General features: G+C 42.7%; 1 protein-coding gene across 1 annotated transcript in view; it reads left to right on the top strand.

The window, feature by feature from the left end:
- ST8SIA6 (ST8 alpha-N-acetyl-neuraminide alpha-2,8-sialyltransferase 6) overlaps window positions 1–20,894 on the top strand; it is a 213,759-nt gene that overhangs the window by 166,102 nt on the left and 26,763 nt on the right. The window contains exons 4-5 of the mRNA XM_082258345.1: window positions 1,727–1,813; window positions 10,683–10,827. Coding sequence (XP_082114471.1) covers window positions 1,727–1,813; window positions 10,683–10,827 — 232 coding nt within the window. The remainder of the gene's footprint in view (window positions 1–1,726; window positions 1,814–10,682; window positions 10,828–20,894) is intronic.

The following is a 20,894-nucleotide window of genomic DNA, read 5'->3' as shown; positions in this document are numbered from 1 at the left end:
AAAGCCCCATTGAACTCCATGCGTCCGGCGCCCTGCATGTAGATTAGGGGGATGGACGCATGGATTGTTCCATCTTTGCAGCCAACCATAATACCCTGAATTTCTAGGTGTGCAGGAGTAGGTAACCTCCTCCTTTGTGCTGCCAATAGTTAGACCCCTGAAGTGTCATATGACCCAAGAAGTGACGTCACCCAACCCTCCACCCCCCCCCCATTGTTTTCAACACCAGATACAGTATCTCACAAAAGTGAGTACACCCCTCCCATTTATGTAAATATTTTATTATTTTTCATGTGACGACACTGAAGAAATGACACTTTGCTAAAATGTAAAGTAGTGAGAGTACAGCTTGTATAACAGTGTACATTTGCTCTCCCCTCAATATAACTCAACACAGCCACTAATGTCTAAAACGCTGGCAACAAAAGTGACTACACCCCTAACTGAAAATGTCCAAATTTGGCCCAAAGTGTCAATATTTTGTGTGGCCACCATTTTTTCCAGCACTGCCTTAACCCTCTTGGGCATGGAGTTCACAGAATGTTTGACCATTCCTTCAGAATTTGTGAGGTCAGGCACTGACGTTGGAGGAGAAGGCCTGACTTGCAGTCTCTACTCTAATTCATCCCAAAGGTGTTCTACCGGGTTGAGGTCAGGACTCAGTCATGTGCAGGCCAGTCATGTTCCTCAACCCCAGACTCGCTCATCCATGTCTTTATGGACCTTGCTTTGTGCACTGGTGGGCAGTCATGTTGGAACAGGAAAGGACCGTCCCCAAACTGTTCCCACAAAGTTGGGAGCATGAAATTGTCCAAAATGTCTTGGTATGCTGATGCCTTAAGAGTTCCCTTCACTAGAACTAAGGGGCCAAGCCCAACCCCTGAAACCAATGCCACACCATAATCCCCCCTCCACCAAATGATTTGGATCAGTACACAAAACAAGGTCCATAAAGACATGGATGAGCGAGTTTTGGGGTGCAGGAACTTGACTGTAGATGCAAAGGGTGCGCCAACTTAATATTAAACCCTACAGACTAATGGGCCATACACACTATAAGATTTTCTGAAGACTTTTTCCTTTAGATTTACCAAAACCATAAAATTTGAGGTCAAACCTAAACACTTTCAATTTGTATGCAATCTGGCAGGCCCTTGCACTACATAGAATGGTAAATCTGAAGGAAAAATTCTTCAGAAAATCTTATAGTGTGTATGGCCCTTAAGACTGGGATGCCAATAAATTTCATGTATGTGTAAAAGCAGGCGTCCCAATACTTTTGGTAATATAAGATAGATAGATAGATAGATAGATAGATAGATAGATAGATAGATAGATAGATAGATAGATAGATAGATAGATAGATAGATAGATAGATAGATAGATAGATAGATAGATAGATAGATAGATAGATAGATAGATAGATAGATAGATAGATAGATAGATAGATAGATAGATAGATAGATAGATAGATAGATAGATAGATAGATAGATAGATAGATAGATAGATAGATAGATAGATAGATAGATAGATAGATAGATAGATAGATAGATAGATAGATAGATAGATAGATAGATAGATAGATAGATAGATAGATAGATAGATAGATAGATAGATAGATAGATAGATAGATAGATAGATAGATAGATAGATAGATAGATAGATAATGCAATGTGGTAATATACTTATTGTTGACAATGCCATTTCGGTCTCCATGCTTTGCAGGTATTCAGAAGATTATTACATCCAGGCTGTTAACGACGTACAGAACTGCACATGGAAGAAGAGACCTCAAGAATTTAGCCGATTCAGGTAACATGCAGGTTTGAGATCTTTCTCGATCTCAATAACAACAGGTGTAGAAGGCCATTTATAAGGGCCCTGTTTGAGATGGGATGCACGCAGCATTGCCACAGAAACATTGAACCCCCATCCCCCTGCTCCTGCTGCTTGTAGGGTCTATTAACCGCTTGTCGACCGCCGCACGACTATTTACTGCGGCGGTCAGCCCCTCACAGGCAAAGCGACATAGTACTACGTCGCTAGCCTGTGAGGGTCTAGGGAGCGAGCGCGCGCCCCCGGAGGAACCCCCCGCGCGTGTGACCGGCGGACCCGATGTCCGCTGGTCACTCGGCGATCGTCGGTGCAGAGGGAGAAAGGCAGGCGGCTGATGTAAACAAGCCGCCTGTCATTCTCCCCTGTGTAGGAACAGTGATCATACGGTTCTACTATGTAGGACCGTTGATCACTGTTCCTACACCTCAAGCCCCAGCCAATGACAGTTAGAATCACGCCTAGACATATGCCGGTTTTCGGTAATTCGATATATCGCGGTATTGCATAGCCACGGTATTGTTATTGTGGCATTTTTAAAATACCGAGTTTCTCTGTCAAGTCTGCCTGACTTGTGAATTGATACATTTCAGTGAGCTGGATGACTCATTCACTCACACAGCTAACACCTTTCAGCATTAAGTCTCCTAACTATAAACAAAAATGATTACATTGTATCTTTTCCTTCCCTCTGCCAGGGAGAAAGGAAGTTTAACCTCTTAAAGACTGGATCTTTTTCTGACACTTGTTGTTTGCAAGTTAAAATCAGTTTTTTTTGCTAGAAAAGTACTTAGAACCCCCAAACATTTTATATATTTTTTTAGCAGAGACCCTACAGAATAAAATGGCGATTGTTGTAATATTTTATGTCACACTGTATTTGCGCAGCAGTCTTTCAAACGCAATGATTAGACTTTAATGAATAATAAAAAAAAAAAAAAACGTAACAGTAAAGTTATCCCAATTTTTTTTTTTTTTGTTACACAGAGAATCGTGAGAGAATCGTGATCTTTATTCTAAGCTAAAAAATCGTGATTCTCATTTTGGCCAGAATCGTGCAGCTCTAATATATATATTAATATATATATATATATATATATATATATATATATATATATATATATACACACACACACACGCATAGCAGCCCACATTACATTATTATATAGCCATCAAGCAGTGTCTACAAAAAATGCAGAAAGCTTGCCAGAGCAGGAACTGCAGGTTAGTCGCATGGTGCAAAAGCAGGATGGATTTCAAGGCCACTGAATTTTAAAAAAATGCTGCATGCACCTTTTTTCTGCGGAAAATGAGGGCATAGCAGCCCGTTCAAATCAACGGGCTGCTATGCCTGTGCAAATGTGGGCCGCCAACCCGCATACATGTGAACCACCAACCCGCATACATGTGAACCACCAACCCGCATACATGTGAACCAGGCCTAAAGCAATAGTAAAGTCCTTTATAAACAACACCTCCTTCAGGTTTAACCACTTCTTGACCACAAGGATTTGCCCTCTTAATGACCAGGCCATCGGATCGGAGCCGAGCGCCAGGACCAGTTATCACCAGTTAGGCCAGACACTGCTTGATGACCTATTTTAGGCCTGGTTCACAGAGTCTGTACTGACTGACTATATAATAATGTGCATAAGTGAACCAAAGCCCCTAAATTCAGCAATGAAATTGAAGTGAGGTGGAAATTTAATAATTTAAATTTAATAATAGAATACCGTGATAATACCGTATACCGTGGCAAAACCTTAATCAATTAATCGCAGCATGAAAATCTGATACCGTCACAAGCCTAATCACGCCCCTAGGGACACACATAACCCCTCCTTCTCAAAAAAAGTTAACCCCTTCACTGCCAGTGTAATTTTACAGTAACAGTGCATATGTATAGCACTGATTACTGTAGTAATGTCACTGGTAACCCCTAAAGTGTCAAAAATGTCAGTCAAGGGTCCGATCTGTCCTCCGCAATGTCGCAGTACCGCAAAAAAAATCGCAGATCGCCGCCATTACGCGTTTAAAAAAAAAAATAACAAAAATGACAAAAATCTTTCCCTTTGTTAGTAAACGCGATAACTTTTGCGCAAACCAATCAAAATACGCTTTTTGCGATTTTTTTTTTTTTTTTACCAAACATATGTAGCATAAAACAAATTGGCTGAAAATGTTAAAAAATTTTGATTTTTACATTTTTTTTGGGGGGGGGGGGGGGATTTCATATAAATGTGAAAAATATTGTTATTTTTGCAAAATTGACGCACTTTTTTTGTTTATAGCGCATGATCAAAAAATCGCACAGGTGATCAAATACCACCAAAAGAAAGCTCTGTTTGTGGGGAAAAAAGGACATCAAATTCGTTTAGGTACAGCGTCGTACGACCGTGCAATTGTCCGCTAAAGTCACGCAGTGCCGAATCGCAAAATACCCCCTGGTCAGGAAGGGGGTAAAATCTTCCGGGGCTTAAGTAGTTAAACACTGCAAGCAGTGACCCCGATGTGTGCTTGTATGCTTGGCTGTTTTGCATTAAAAACCTTTGCACTTGGAAAAACTGACAAATGCAGCTTTATGCCAACAGGGCTCAGGTGGCTATTCCAAAGGCCATCCACACCTTAGGGGTTGGGAAGAGAAAAGACCTTTTGGTGTTACTGAGTCTCAGGACTGGCTAGACAGGAATACAAACTGGGCAGGTAAAACATCCCCCATATCTTCTTTGTATTTAGATTGTTTTCCTGGAGTTCAGCTTTAAATAGATGTGAAATGTGGTGTCACATGTGCAGGGGTGTACTAAGCTGGGTAGATTTACAAGAAAAAGCTGTGCACTGCTGAAGGTAAGCTGGGTAGATTTACAAGAAAAAGCTGTGCACTGCTGAAGGTAACATAGATCCTTGTGGCTTAAGTAAGTAAATCCTGTTTGCCAGATGCTTAGCACTTGGGGCCCGGAAGGATTAGAGTACTGCAAAAGGGGAGTTTTCCACTGCATGGCGCCCAAAGCGGCTCAACCACCGCACTATAGCCGTGTGCACATGGTTGCAGAGCAGTTGCAACATGGCCCTATACATTTAAATGGGTGGCGTCTGCTGGTGCTGCCACCTGCTGAATGCAATATGCCAGTTCATTTTTGCAGCGGCATGTGTACAGCCTTGGCTGCGTGATGGTGGTTGGGGGTTGTAAAACCATGGCTCAACCTCCTGCTTTTACCTCCTCCCTGGCCACCCATGTAAACAAACCCCAAGGGCTATTTTACTTTAGTGTCACTTTCTAAAGACCAGTCCACAGTGGACTACTTTTCAGTGGGCATTATACAGTGCACTACTTTTCAGTGGGCATTATACAGTGGACTACTTTTCAGTTGGCATTATGTTGCATTTGACAGGTGGCTAGGATGTGATATGACATCAACTTACCACCTGTTTTAACCCCAAAAAGGCTGAACCACTACACTGCAATTGTGTGCAATGCACATGGTTACAGGACAGTTGCGATTAGGCCCCCATGCACATAAATAGATGGTGTTTGGTTGTGTTACTGCCCACTGTCTTGGGTTGTGTGCAGTCCTGAGCAGCTGTATGCAGGCAGTCAATGGAGCAGTAAAACTGCGGCTAACCATGTGAACAAACCCTAGGGGATAGTTAACACTAGTGTTGCTCTCTGAAAAGCAATATGTAGTGGATCACTTTTCAGAGGACATTATGTTGCCTCGTTACTGCCTGATTTAACCCCTAAGAGCCTTCAGTTGTTATTATACATGATTAATATAGCAGCAGCAGTTTGTGCAGCTCTTCACAAAATAAAGGGAGAGAGTACAGTTACAATACAACCCAGGAGGGTTAGGAGGGCCTTACCCATAAGAGCTTACATTTTATTAAGATGGGGCAAGTGGTACAAAAGCTAATAACTGTGTGCAATGAGCTGATGGAAGAATAAAAAGTTCAGTTGTTAGGTGGAGGCAGGATAAGCTTTCCCTGAAGAGATGAGATTTTAGGGATCGCCTAAAGGTGGCCAGAGTAGAAGACAGCCGGACAGACTGAGGTAGAGAGTTCCGGAGGGTGGAAGGGTGGGAAGAAGAGACAAGAGAGCGGGAGGTCGGTTGAGGTGCAATCATATTTTGTTGAATGCATTCAGTGGGCTGTACTATTTAATCCTTTCCGCAATTTGTGTACACCTCCATGTTTTGCCTTTGCAGCTTAAGTGGAAGCGGCTGGGAGCAGTTAAATCATGGCTCAACTGCATTTTTTTACCACTTCCCCATTTGCAAGTGTAAACAAACCCTAAAGGTTTTATTTTTAACTACTTTTGGAATGCCCCATAGTAAACTGGCTGCTACAGGGCAGCCCTCCATTGCAGAATCACATATTTATAAATTATTCTGCACTTTGCCTACAGGGGGCATACGCTCGTCGCCAGTGGGCCGCTTCTGCTGTGATTAATCACAGCACAAGCCAATCTGCGGGTGCCGGGCACTGGATGCCCGCCGACACCCGCCATTCGTCGGGCAGAGACTCGGAACAAGGCTCTGTCAATGTAAACAAGGCAGATCTTCATTTTGACAGATGGGAAGGGATGGATTTTGTGTCCCTGCAAAGCAGGGAATAGAATCCTGCACATCCCTTAGTAAAAGCACCACACTGTGTACACGTTTTTTACTGTTCACAGAACACTGTGTACCATGTTTTTACTGCTCTCAGTCGCTTCCAACTAACACTGGCTAGGCACACATTTAACCCTCTGATCACCCTAGGTGTTTAACTCCTTCCCAGCCAGTGTCATTAGTACAGTGACAGTACATATTTCAAAAGTGTCAGTTAGTGTCTGATTGTCAACTGCAAAATCCCACTATAAGTCACTGATCGCCGCCATTGCTAGGATTAACAAAATAAATTAACCACTTCCCATCCGCGCTACAGCCTATATACGGCTGCAGCGCGGACTTGAATTTTCAGGAGGCCGTCTTTATACGGCCTCCCAGAAACAGTCTCCCTGCGCGCTCCCGCGAGCGCGCCTCGGGGAAAATCTGTGTCGGCCGTGTCCCTTGGACACAACCGATCACAGATCGTGGTGAATGGCCAATCACAGCGGCCATTCACCACGTGATCGGACCGTCCAATGAGAAATGATCTCGTATGTAAACATATGAGATCATCTCTCATCGCCAGCACTCCTTCCTCACACAGAGCCTGCGTGTGAGGAAGGAGGGAGAGCTGCACAGCGCTGGGGACACAGAGGAATGTAATCAGGGCACCGATCACCAGTGCCCTGATTACAAAAGGTAAAAAAAAACATATACACAGTGCCCGCCATCAGTGCCCCCCATCAATGCCCACAATCAGTGCCCATAGTGCTGTCAGTCAGTGCCCATCAGTGCCTGCTCATCTAGGCACTGATGAGCACTGACTGGCAGCACTATGGGCACTGAGTGTGGGCACTGATGGTGCTGCCCATCAGTGCTCATCAGTGCCGCCCATCAGTGCTCATCAGTGCCGCCCGTCAGTGTCCATCAGTGCCATCCACCAGTGCCCATCAGTGCCACCTATCAGTGCCCATCAGTGCCGCCCGTCAGTGCCGACTCTCAGTGCCCAGCAGTGCCACCTCTCAGTGCCCAGCAGTGCCACCTCTCAGTGCCCAGCAGTGCCGCCTATCAGTGCTCATCAGTGCCGCCTATCAGTGCTCATTAGTGCCGCCTATCAGTGCTCATCAGTGCAGCATATTAGTACCTCCTCATCAGTGCCCATAAGTGCCACCTCATCAGTGCCCATCAGTGCCGCCTCATCAGCACCCTTCAGTGAAGGAGAAAATTTTATTTTCAAAATTTACTCGCAGAAAATAAGAAAAACTTTTTTTTTTTTTTCAAAATTTTCTGTCTTTTTTCTTTTTTTTTGTAAAAAATAAAAAACCCAGAGGTGATTACATACCACCAAAAGAAAGCTCTATTTGTGTGAAAAAAATTATAAAAATTTCATATGGGTACAGTGTAGCATGACCGCGCAATTGTCAGTCAAAGTGTGAGAGCGCTGAAAGCTAAAAATTGGTCTGGATGGGAAGGGGGTTTAAGTGCACAGTAGGCAAGTAGTTAATAAAATACCCATTAAAAATTTACCATAGTTTGTAGTTGCGTAAACCATAATCAATATACGCTTGTTGGGATTTTTTTTTTTTTTACTAAAAACATGTAGCAGAATACATATAGACCTAAATTTATGAAGAAATTACATTTATTCAATATTTTTTTTATTGGATATGTTTGCAGGAAATGTTTTTTTTTTTTTTTTTTTGTTTCAAGATTGTCTGTCTTTTTTTGTTTATAGCGCAAAAGAATAAAAATCGTAGTGGTGATCAAATACCACCAAAAGAAAGCTCTATTTATGGGAAAAAAATGACACACATTTTTTTTTTTTGGGGGTACAGCATTGCATGACCACGCAATTGAAAGCTAATTTAACATAGTGGCGTATCACAAAAAATGGCCTGGTCATGAAGGGGGGTAAATTGCCAGAGGTCAAGTGATATATACATAGTAAAGAAAATGTGAGACAAGAGTTGTGGCTCCACATCCCCATATTGGCAAAAAGGGAAGAAAGGAAAATGGGACTTTAGAGATAGCCACTCATAACCCCATAAAAAAACTCAAGTATTCATATAATAAAAATTTTCATTTTATTTAGACATCATTAACAAGTTATGTAAAATCAATACAAAAATATACAATATACTCCCCATTGTGAAACAGGTTCTCTCCCAAAATACAAAGGGGAGGCCTATTGAAATACCTGTAATATATACATATGTCGTATGATTAATGTTGAGGGTATCTGGGTTCCCACGGGTATCTCAGAGAATCACAGGATCGCTATGCGTTTCGCTTGTAGCTTCTCCAGGGGATCCTGTCAGTACTGGGAGATGTAATTTACATACATTAATAATCATATATTATATCACATCACATTCTAGCATTTTAAATTTTCAAAGTTAATTTAAAACACTTGAGTTACAATATAGGCTTCCCCTTTGTATTTTGGGAGAGAGCCTGTTTCACAATGGGGAGATGTATATTTTTTTATTGATTTTACACAACTTTTTAATGATGCCTAAATAAACTGAAATTTTTTATTATATGAATACTTGAGTTTTTCCATGGGGTTTTGAGTGACTACCTCTAAAGTAGGGATCGACCGATTATCGGCAACACCGATATATCGAGGGCCGATATGCACTTTTCCCAATATATCAGAATCGGCCCCTGGGGTTACCGATATTGCCGATGTTTGCAGGCATCACTCCGGTACCAGCGTCCATAGCCGACGGGGGGCTGTCTTGTAATGACAACCGATGCGGCTGAGAAGCCGCTCGGCTGTCATTACAAGGAGCGGGAGGGGACGAAGCCCCCCCTCCCACCGCCTTCCGCAGCTCGCCCGGGTCTTTCCGCCCCACCGGGAGACCCGGGCAACCAGCCTGCACGGCCGCAGAAGACATGATCAAAGCCGCATTCGGCTCTAATCGGGTCTCCATGCAAAAACCCAGAAGTGATGTCATGAGTGACATCACTTCCGGGTACTGTCTGGCGCCAGATTTAAAAAAAATGACAGCATTCAAAACAGCCAAACTTGGCGTTTTGAATGCTTTTAAGTGCAGAGGAGGGGTTTGGGGTCTTTTAGAACCCCAGATCCCTCCACCAAAGTACCTGTCAAAAAATAGAATTTTAAAAATATTTTTTTTTAAAAGTACAAAAATATCGGCTAATATCGGCCAGTTCCGATATGCATTGGCCAAAATATTGGTATCGGCAACGAATAACAGATATCGGTCGATCACTACTCTAAAGTCCCATTTTCCTTTCTGCCCTGTTTGTCAAGTGATATATACAAAACCGTATTAACCACTTCCGGACCACTGTTCCCATTTGCCTCCAAGCTTCATGAACGCCTTTGTCTGCAACGGTATAAGTTGCTACCTCACTGGCAACAACATTCCCGATCCCTTACAGTCCAGCTTCTGCCCCCACAACAATCCACTGAAACTGCCCTACTAAAACTCACCAATGACCTACTAACTGCTAAAACCAATGGCCATTACTCCATACTCATACTCTGATAAAAGCGGTCCTGGCGCCGGATTCACCGCTGAATCACTTTTTTGGGCAGCGGTAGAGGTTCACCCACACCCCTCGCGCCACTTCCCGGTCATTTTCCCCGCTTACTGGAGCCATCGGTAGCGGTGAAAACGATTCGGTCCTGTGCAGTGATGGGCAGTAAGTCGAGTGAGGGCAAGATGGCCCCCACTCGACTCTATGCCCCTGGAGGACCGGAGCAACGTCAAACGTCACTTCCGCCCAATGGCCTTAAATAGCCAATTTTTTAAATTAGGAAAAGTAAAATGACGGGGCTTTCTATATTTGCCTATGATTCCGCTTTAACTTCAAATTGTTATGACGGCTTTGATTAGAAGCAGGAGAGCAGGAACATAAAACAGTCACACCATATCTGGATCACAGCGGTACCCTTGTATTAATGTCCTAATGCTTCCCATTCTGCAGCACACAAGAGAAGCAGGATTGTATTTGTATCGGGCATTTCTCTTCACTTCCATAAACAATCGGCACTGCCATGCCGGAATTTAAACAAAAGCTTCCCACTGTTTCCGAGCTTTATAAATAAACCCCCAAATGTACTTCCATAGACAAGCGGCACCACCCACCGTACACCAAAGACAATTCCAGCTCTCCTTCCATTCTTCTCTAAGCCTGTTCCCTGCACAGACCCTCCATTTGTGACTCTTTATTATTACAGAACATAGGCACTGTAGAGATCTAGATTTATGTTGTGTTTTTTTTGTTTGCAGACTCTACCTGTCTTCGTGCTGCAATGCAGTTAATAACTTCATCGTCTCTCAGAACAATACCTCGCTGGGAAGTAATATCACGTATGAGGTGGAAAGTAAAAAGAATATTTTAATTGCAGAGGACATTTACAGAATGCTGCCTAAGGTAAGGCTTCCGGAGAGCGATTAACACTTGTGTCAGGAAATTAATTAGAACCTTATCAGCGGTAATGTAAATTAAATGTCGGCTGCTGAGACGCTGTCCGGGGTTTTATGTGAAGGCGGCACATAGATGGCACCTATTTTGGATACGTGCCATTCAGTTAAAGCAAATAGCCCCCTGCAAATGTAATAGCAGGGAGACATGATAACCAATCAACTGTCTGGAACCAATAAGACTTCCCACAAGCGTGTCACACTAGGACAGGAGTTGTTTGTAGCAGGATCAGTGGGTAAAAATAATTTTAAAAAAACCCTGAAAAATGAGAAAACGAATGCAGCCACCACATCTAAGGACTGGTAAGTTGTAAAACTATACAATTATTCCCTGAGTATAGAGACACTTTAAAGCCCCAGTACGGAAAAATGATAAATCATCCTTTGCAGTGGGGCTGAGTTCACACTGCAAGGGTTAAAGGCTTATTTAGCCTAGGGGAGAGGAGAAACAGTTTTATTTACCTGATACTCCGCACCCCCAGCAGGGGGCGCTCTCCCACAGTGGACTGTCCATCAAAATCTTCATGTCTAGTTCAAGCTTATGGATCCTGTTCTTGTCTTGAGGTGGGACCAAAAATTCCCCCCAAAAAGAACATCAAAAAGCTATTGGTAACGGGCCAGATAAAACTATAATTGGTGGTTGTAGAGGAATTAGACATGGCACATGGTGCAGCTGATTGTGGCACATTGCAATTCCCATAAACTAATATGTAGCAGTGTGTATTGTTTATTAGGTGCAGAACCCATGATCTTGACTGTTTTGGACTATCATCTTCTTGGCGCTATACTTCACCTCCCTATTGCTCCAAATATTGACAAAACGTATTTTCTGAAAAATTCCATAAAGCAAAGTTTTATGTGTCCAACGTACCATCAACAGTTTTTCAGGCCCAAAGCCCTATGTATGTTTTGCTACAGAGTAGTCAGAGACTGTGGGCATACTACAGTACATGGTCAGAGACTGTGTGCATGCTACAGTTGATGGTTAGAGACTGGACATACAACAGTAGATTGTCAGAGACTATGGCTATGCTACAGTAGATGGTCAGAGACTGTGGGCATACTACAGTAGATGGTCAGAAACTGTGGGCATACTACAATAGATGGTCAGAGATTGTGAGTATACTATAGTAGATGGTCAGAGAGTGTGGGCATACTACAGTAGATGGTCAGAAACTGTGGGCATGATGGCTGGTTCTTAATAGTCCTCTTGCATAGTGTCTTTGATGAGATTCCTTTTCTAAATTCCAAGAGGACCCACTGCTGGACAGTCAGTTGGAATTGTCCACCCAAAGAAATACCCTGCCTCCTGTAACAGAAGAACACTCAAGACTGGAACTGGACTGGGTTATTTATAGTATTCCTTTTAGCACATATCATGCACCTTACTGCCCTCACCCTCCAACTACTCCTAACGTATGGGGATAACCCTGGCCCCCTCCAGCTACAGTATCTCACAAAAAGTGAGTACACCCCTCACATTTTTGTAAATATTTTATTATATCTTTTCGTGTGACAACACTGAAGAAATGACACTTTGCTACAATGTAAAGTAGTAAGTGTACAGCTTGTATAACAGTGTAAATTTACTGTCCCCTAAAAATAACTCAACACACAGCCATTAATGTCTAAACCGCTGGCAACAAAAGTGGGTACAACCCTAATGAAAATGTCCAAATTGGGCCCAAAATGTCAATATTTTGTGTGGCCACCATTATTTTCAAGCATTGCCTTAACCCTCTTGGGCATGGAGTTCACCAGAGCTTCACAGGTTGCCACTGGAGTCCTCTTTCACTCCTCCATAATGACATCACGGAGCTGGTGGATGTTAGAGACCTTGCACTCCTCCACCTTCTGTTTGAGAATGCCCCACAGATGCTCAATAGGGTTTAGGTCTGGAGACATGCTTGTCCAGTCCATTAGCTCAGTCCTCAGCTTCTTTAGCAAGGCAGCTTGGAGGTGTGTTTATCATGTTAGAAAACTGCCCTGTGGCCCAGTCTCCAAAGGGAGAGGATCATGCTCTGCTTCAGTATGTCACAGTACATGTTGGCATTCATAATAGCTCCCTCAATGAACTGTAGCTCCTCCGTAGCGGCAGCACTCATGCAGCCCCAGACCATGACATTCCCACCACCATGCTTGACTGTAGGCAAGACACACTTGTCTTTGTACTCCTCACCTGGTTGCCACGACACACGACACGTTTATCTTGTTTTCATCAGACCACAGGACATGGTTCCAGGATTCCATGTCCTTAGTCTGCTTGCCTTCAGCAAACTGTTTGCAGGCTTTCTTGTGCATCATCTTTAGAAGAGGCTTCTTTCTGGGACGACAGCCATGCAGACCAATTTGATGCAATGTGCAGCGTATGGTCTGAGCACTAACAGGCTGACCCCCCACCCCTTCAACCTCTGCAGCAATGCTGGCAGCACTCATACGTCTGTTTCTCAAAAACAACCTCTGGATATGATGCTGAGCATGTGCATTCAACTTCTTTGGTCGTCCATGGTGAACCTGTCCTGTTAAACCGCTGTATGGTCTTGACCACCGTGCTGCAGCTCAGTTTCGGAGTCTTGGCAATCTTCTTATAGCCTAGGCCATCTTTATATAGAGCAACAATTCTTTTTTTTTCAGATCATCAGATAGTTCTTTGCCATGAGGTGCCATGTTGAACTTCCAGTGACCAGTATGAGAGAGTTAGAGCGATAACACCAAATTTACACCTGAGACCTTGTCACAGGAACGAGTCACATGACACCGGGGAGGGAAAATGGCTAATTGAGCCTAATTTGTATATTTTCATTTAGGGGTGTGCTCACTTTTGTTGCCAGCAGTTTAGACACTAATGGCTGTGTGTTTCATTTTTTTGAGGGGACAGCAAATTTACACTGGTATACAAACTGTACACTCACTACTTTACATTGTAGCAAAGTGTCATTTCTTCAGTGTTGTCACATGAAAAGATATAATAATATATTTACAAAAATGTGAGGGGTGTACTCACTTTTGTGAGATACTGTATCCCTCACCCCCAGAATTGGCAGTCTACCTTCTCTGACAGTAGCTAAAACCCTTGCATTCTTATCTCAATTACCCAGTTTCCATGAGTCAGCCCCCCCCCCCCCCTTATGTGTGCCCTCTGGAATGCCCGCTCAGTCTCTAACAAACTTGCCTCTGTCAATGGCCACCTCTGGACTCACTCACCCAAACCCAGCAGACGAAAAAAGGAGGCCGAGTTGGACTTCTCCTCTCCCCACAAAGCACCTTCCAGGTCCTACATCTCCCCTTCTTTCCCTCTATGTTATTTAAGTGCAGAGCATTTGTTTAGGTTTTTTTGGGTTTTTTTTCACATGGCTACCCTAAATTTCTCTCCTCTAAAGTATTTGCCATCATCCTCGGTGACTAATATTCCAATCAATGTTAACATCTCAGCCACTTCTCAACTACTCAACTTAACCTCTTCTTTTAACTTAACACAGCGGACACAAACCACATCTAACTCCAATAGCAACACTTTTGTTCTCCCACCTCTGCACTCCTTGCAACCTTTCTAACACCCCTTTTCCTCTCTCTGAACACAACCTTATCAGTTTCACACTTTCCCTGTCTCCTACCTGCCAACCTGCAATCTATTACCTGCAGGAACCTTCGCCACCTCAACCCTTCCCTTCCTCATTATGCTACTGACTGCCTTTATGATAAAATCGCACTCTTGTCCTGCCCAGACCTGGCCACTTCTGTCTACAACAACATACTATCATCCTCCTTGGACATCCTCGCTCCTCTCTCTACACACAGAACCAGGCCTTGTCTACTACAACCCTGGCAAACAGGTGACACCAGAAGTCTCAAGACACGTACTCTTGAACGAGCATGGCATAAAACGAAATGCCTTAAAGACTTCACCTTCTACAAATCTTTGCTTCTCAAATACAACTCCTGCCTCTACACTGCTAAACAAACTTACTATAAAACTCTCATCAAAGCCCTCTCACCAAACCTTGTCAGCTCTTTTCTACCCTTAATCCCTTACTTCACCCCCACTGCCTCCACCCACCAACTTACTTATTGCCCAAGAGATTGTAAATCATTTCAAAAACAAAATCAACACAATTCGTGATGAGATATCCAGCGTCCGGCTTCCTCCCCCAACCAACACACCTGGTCCCACGACGCACCCAATACTTTCCTCCTTCAACCGTTACCCCTGAGGAAGTTGCCAAACTCTTTTCCACTGCCCATTTCACCACCTGTCCCATGGACCCTGTCCCCTCACAATCACTGCGACCACCTTCCTGCTCTATCCTAAACTCTCTATCCCACATCTTCAACCTCTCCCTCTCCTCTTGCACCTTTCTCTTCCCGCTCAAACATGCACTGGTTAACCCCATACTTAAAAAACCCTCACTGGACCCCGATCTGTTTGAATATCTTAATACCCATCTCCCTGCACCCATTTGCCTCCAGGCTTCGTGAACGTCTTGTCTGCAACGGTATAAGGTGTTACCTCACTGGCAACAACCTTCCTGATCCCTTACAGTCTCCAGCTTCCGCCCCACAACAATCCACTGAAACTGCCCTACTAAAACTCATCAATGACCTACTAACTGCTAAAACCAACGGTCATTACTCCATACTCATACTCTTTCACCTTTTTGCTGCCTTTGATACAGTTGACTATCCACTCCTCCTCAATAAACTCCACTCCCTTGGCCTCAGTGACTTTGCTGTTTCCAGGTTCTCCTCCTACTATCTCAGCGCACTTTCATTGTCACATACAACACAATCTCTTCCATTCCTCTTCTTCTTTCTGCTGGGGTACCCGAAGGCTATTTCCTTGGGCCCCTCCTATTCTCTCTCTTTACCTGTTCCCTGGGCCATTTGATACCCTCCCATGGCTTCCAATACCACCTCTATGCTGACGACACCCAGATCTTACTCTCGACTCCTCACCCCCTTAATCTCCTCACATATTACTAATTTTTCTGTCTCTGTGACTCTGTAAATCGGTGACTGCTGACCCCCTCTGCCAATCTCTTCACGGGCTTCCCTTACCCCACCGTTTAAAATTCAAAATGCTAACCACAACATACAAAGCCATCCACAACATTGCCCCCAGCTGCATCACCAACCTCATCTGCAGATATCACCCAAATCATCTTCTCTGCTTCTCCCAAGAACTTTTTCTCTTTAGCTCAATTGTTACCTCCTCCCATGTTCGCCCCTAGGATTTCTCCAGAGCCTCTCCCATCCTCTGGAACTCCCTGCCCCAGCATGTCTGGTCAGCTCCTACCCTGTCCACCTTCAGGAGATCCTTGAAAACTCCTTTACTCAGGGAAGCCTACCCCACCTCCACCTAAGAACTGTACTTGATTCACCTCCATTAGATCATCCCCTGCAGTCATTACCTTTTGTACCACCTCCCCCTCCCTTTAGATTGTAAGATCCATGAGCAGGGCCCTCCTATTCCTTCTGTATTGAACTGGATTGTATTTGTACTGTCTCCCTTTACTGTATATTGTAAATTACTGTGTAAACTGTTGGCACTATATCAATCCTGTGTAATAATAATAATAATGTAGGGTGATGCATATATATATTACTTTTTTTTCCATCATTTAATTTATTCTTCACAATTTTTTTTTTTTCATCTCCTTTATTTTATTTGTTTCATGTTTTTCCCACATGATATTAGTGGTGGTTTTGTGCACTCTTTCAGTTTTATGGTTTTATGCACTATTTATTTAAATACAAAAAATACAAGTGTCTTTGACTAAAAGCACATTCGAAATTGTGTTCGAACTAGCAACGATCTAAAATCGCAAACCATCTTTATGTACCAAACATTAAGAAATATTCAAGGCTGTTGCAAGTACATTTCAGGTATTCCTTTAAAAATGATTTGTATGTTCTCTAAGTTCATGGGGATGCTGTGAGACCGCTTCCATGCTTTTACAATTTTAGAAGAAACCTACTGTTGGTGTCATCTGCAACCACTGTGACTCTCAGCTAGTTGTTCTGATTGTTCTCTATATGGACTAACTGGAGACATCAACATACAGATTTTCTTCCACATGGCTGATCTTTGGGCTTTTAAAAAATTTGCCACTGGCAACCCTGAAGAAGACAACTTCTCGAAACATGTTGGGTTCCTCCTATGTGAATCACATTGTATGAAAGCAAGACATTAATGCCGTTTTTCATTTTGTGGAGTTAATGCGCTGATATAATGCTGTAGAAATAATTTTTTCAAGGACTGCATGAATTGCACTTGGATTAGCCATAACCGTTTTTTAATGTTTGTTAAATAAAGAATGTTTGTGATTTGAGATTGTTGCTAGTTTGTACACAAATTTCTAATGTGCTTTTTTTAGGTCCCGGCCACTTGTATTTTTTGTATATAGTTCTGCCCTCATGTTGTAAAGCACTGCGCAAACTGTTGTCATTATATTAAATTTGTATAATAATAATAATAGTATTTGGGATGATGGCACATACTAGCATAAATAATCCTTTGATGTGGAAGATATTTGCACTGTTTATTTAGAGTGTGCTATAAACTGTACATTTGACCCGCGTCATACCAGTTTAGGACTTAGTGTGAGTTCCCTTTTTCAGCTAGATACTATTTGGCATGCTTGGACTAGAATCATGTTTGGTAGGTTTGGTTTTAATTGTTTTTATGTGTAGTATACAGTTGTGCTCATAAGTTTACATACCCTGGCAGAGTTTATGATTTCTTGGCCATTTTTCTGAGAATATGAATGATAACACAAAAACTTTTCTTTCACTCATGGTTAGTGTTTGGCTAAAGCCATTTATTATCAATCAACGGTGTTTACTCTTTTTAAATCAGAATGACAACAGAAACTACCCAAATGATCCTGATCAAAAGTTTACATACCCTGGTGATTTTGGCCTGATAACATGCACAAAAGTTGACACAAAGGGGTTTGAATGGCTATTAAAGGTAACCATCCTCACATGTGATCTGTTTACTTGAAATTATTGTGTGTGTATAAAAGGTCAATGAGTTTCTGGACTCCTGACAGAGCCTTGCATCTTTCATCCAGTGTTGCACTGACGTTTCTGGATTCTGAGTCATGGGGAAAGCAAATTAATTGTCAAAGGATCTGCGGGAAAAGGTAGTTGAACTGTATAAAACAGGAAAGGGACTTAAAAAGATATCCAAGGAGTTGAGAATGCTGATCAGCAGTGTTCAAACTCTAATCAAGAAGTGGAAAACGAGGGGTTCTGTTGAAACCAAACCACTGTCAGGGAGACCAACTAAAATTTCAGCCACAACTGCCAGGAAAATTGTTCAAGGATGCAAAGAAAAACCCACAAATAACTTCAGGTGAAATACAGGACTCTCTGAAAACATGTGGTGTGGCTGTTTCAAGATGCACAATAAGGAGGCACTTGAAGAAGGATGGGCTGCATGGTCGATTCGCCAGAACAAAGCCATTACTACGCAAATGCCACAAAGTATTCCACTTACAATACGCCAAACAGCACAGAGACAAGCCTCAAACCTTCTGGTACAAAGTCATTTGGAGTGATGAGACCAAAATTGAGCTTTTTGGCCACAACCATAAACGCTACATTTGGAGAGGAGTCAACAAGGCCTATGATGACAGCTACACCATTCCTACTGTGAAAGACAGAGTTGGATCGCTGATGTTCTGGGGATGTGTGAGCTACAAAGGCACAGGAAATTTGGTCAGAATTGATGGCAAGATAAATGCAGTTATCAAAAAATACTGGAGGAAAAATTGCATTCATCAGCCTGGAAGCTGCACATGGGACGTACTTGGACATTCCAACATGACAATGATCCTAAACACAAGGCCAAGTCGACCTGTCATTGGCTGCAGCAAGTGAAGATTCTGGAGCGGCCATCTCAGTCTCCTGACCTCAATATCATTGAGCCACTCTGGGGAGATCTCAAACTTGCAGTTCATGCAAGACAGCCCAAGAATTTACAGGGACTGGGGGCTTTTTGCCAGGAAGAATGGGCAGCTTTACCATCTGAGAAGATAAAGAACCTCATCCACAAATACCACAAAAGACTTCAAGCTGTCATTGATGTTAAAGGGGGCAATACACGATATTAAGAACTGGGGTATGTAAATTTTGATCAGGGTCATTTGGGTAGTTTCTGTTGTCATTATGATTGAAAAAGAGTAATCACGAATGATTGGTAATAAATGGCTTCACCCAAACACTAACCATGAGCGAAAGAAAGGTTTTTGTGTTATCATTCATATTCTCTGAAAAATGTAGTTTACCAATAAAGCATTGATGTCACTTATTTCTATGCAGTAGTTATATATCTAGCTGAAAAAGCAAACTCACATTGAGCCCTAAATTAGTATAACACCGGTCACCAAATGTATATAGTACTTACTGAATAAATAGTGCATAAAACCCAAATACTGCATAAAACCACCACTAATTTTATGTGGAATAACAACAAATTTATAAAATAAAGGAGATGAATATATCCTGAAAAATAAATTGTGAAAAACAAATGCAAAAATTTATAAAAAGTAATATACAATCATCACCCTACACGTACCCTACTGCGTGTTATGTGCTGAAAGAAATACTGTATATAGTAAAAAAAATCCTCAATAGTGAACACTAATGACTGGCAACAAGTAACCTAAATGAGGCGGTGCAGGAGAGAATTAGTGGTGCAAACCAGAGGCCAGCGTGAAACAACGCAGTATCATGGGGCAACAGGAAGACTGGAACAAGGAAGCTTGGGGAGCTTGTAAGCAGGTCCAGTCTGCTTTCTACACAGTAGGTGGCGCTCATCCGTAGCAACAGTACAGTTGGAGTGGGTCACTGGGGAAGCTATGCAGTTGGATACTGCCACCCCATTTGACTCATGCAGCCATCTTGGGTCAGGCAGAGCCTATTTAAGGCTCTGTATTTTGCGAGCGGGTTGAGTAGGGAGGGCTACCCCACTGGGTAGAGACAGAACTAGTGTCAAGAAAAGGGTCCTGATGAGGAGGGAAAGCATAGGGCTTGCAACTTCTTTGGATATCTTTCTGCTTGGGTACAAGACGGACATGCCATATTCTGCCCCTCATAACCGGTTCTGTCATTTCAGCTGAAACCTACTCTCTACACGTTGATGGAACTGTGAGTGTTCCTGTTTGGGCCGTCTTTCCACCGGGTTTATTGTGAACTGTCTCTGAAATACCTCAGTACAAGTTCTTTACATCGCATTTGGACAGTGTGCGTTATTGCTGCTGCACCACTCTGCACTCCACCTACAAGCTTGTAGGTGATATACTGTATATATAAAGGAATAAAATATATAAATAAATGGCACAATTTTTAATAAGTATGAATTAACAACCAGAAGAAAAAAACGTACAGAATCATTTTCTATGGTGTTCATGGTGGCCCCTGGAGATTTTGCCCCCAGGCACATGCCTGGGCTGCCTGTTTGGTAAATACAGCCTGGAATTTAGAGATGACAGATATCCCTATAAGGCTGTAAACAGTTGTCAGAATTATTTTTCTCACATCACCTGGGATAGAAAAGGCTTCACACGGCTCATGTCGCAGCTAATAACAATACACAATTATATCAGCTGGCAGAAATCCAACTTCAGAAGAGTCATTTCCGAATCCTCCGGCGTGCGTCTTATAGCTCCTCACTGCAGGCACTCAGCGCTTCATTTTACTAATGAAAGTCTGATAAAAAAAACTCGACATACAATGGCAAAATTAATAACATTTTCTTATCGATATTTGAAAGAGCCTGCAGACTTTTTCTGTCAAACTTGAAAATCACTACAGGCATACAGTAGAGTAGCTGCCTCATTAAATGCCAATTTCTTCCAATGCAACCCCCCTCACTTCCTGTCCCAGTTACAACATTAATACCAGGACAGGAAGTGAGGGTAAATCTTTTCAACAGGTACACAACAGCAATAAAACACTTTAAAGCTGAACTCTGGGGAAAAAAAGGTTTATCCGTGTAGTGCACCTCCCTTC

This window comes from Pelophylax lessonae, assembly GCF_965119305.1.
Source record: "Pelophylax lessonae genome assembly, chromosome: 5".
In the NCBI taxonomy this organism is placed as follows: domain Eukaryota; kingdom Metazoa; phylum Chordata; class Amphibia; order Anura; family Ranidae; genus Pelophylax; species Pelophylax lessonae.
Note: the sequence above shows the minus strand (reverse complement) of the source record. Positions and strands in the feature narration are given on the sequence as shown.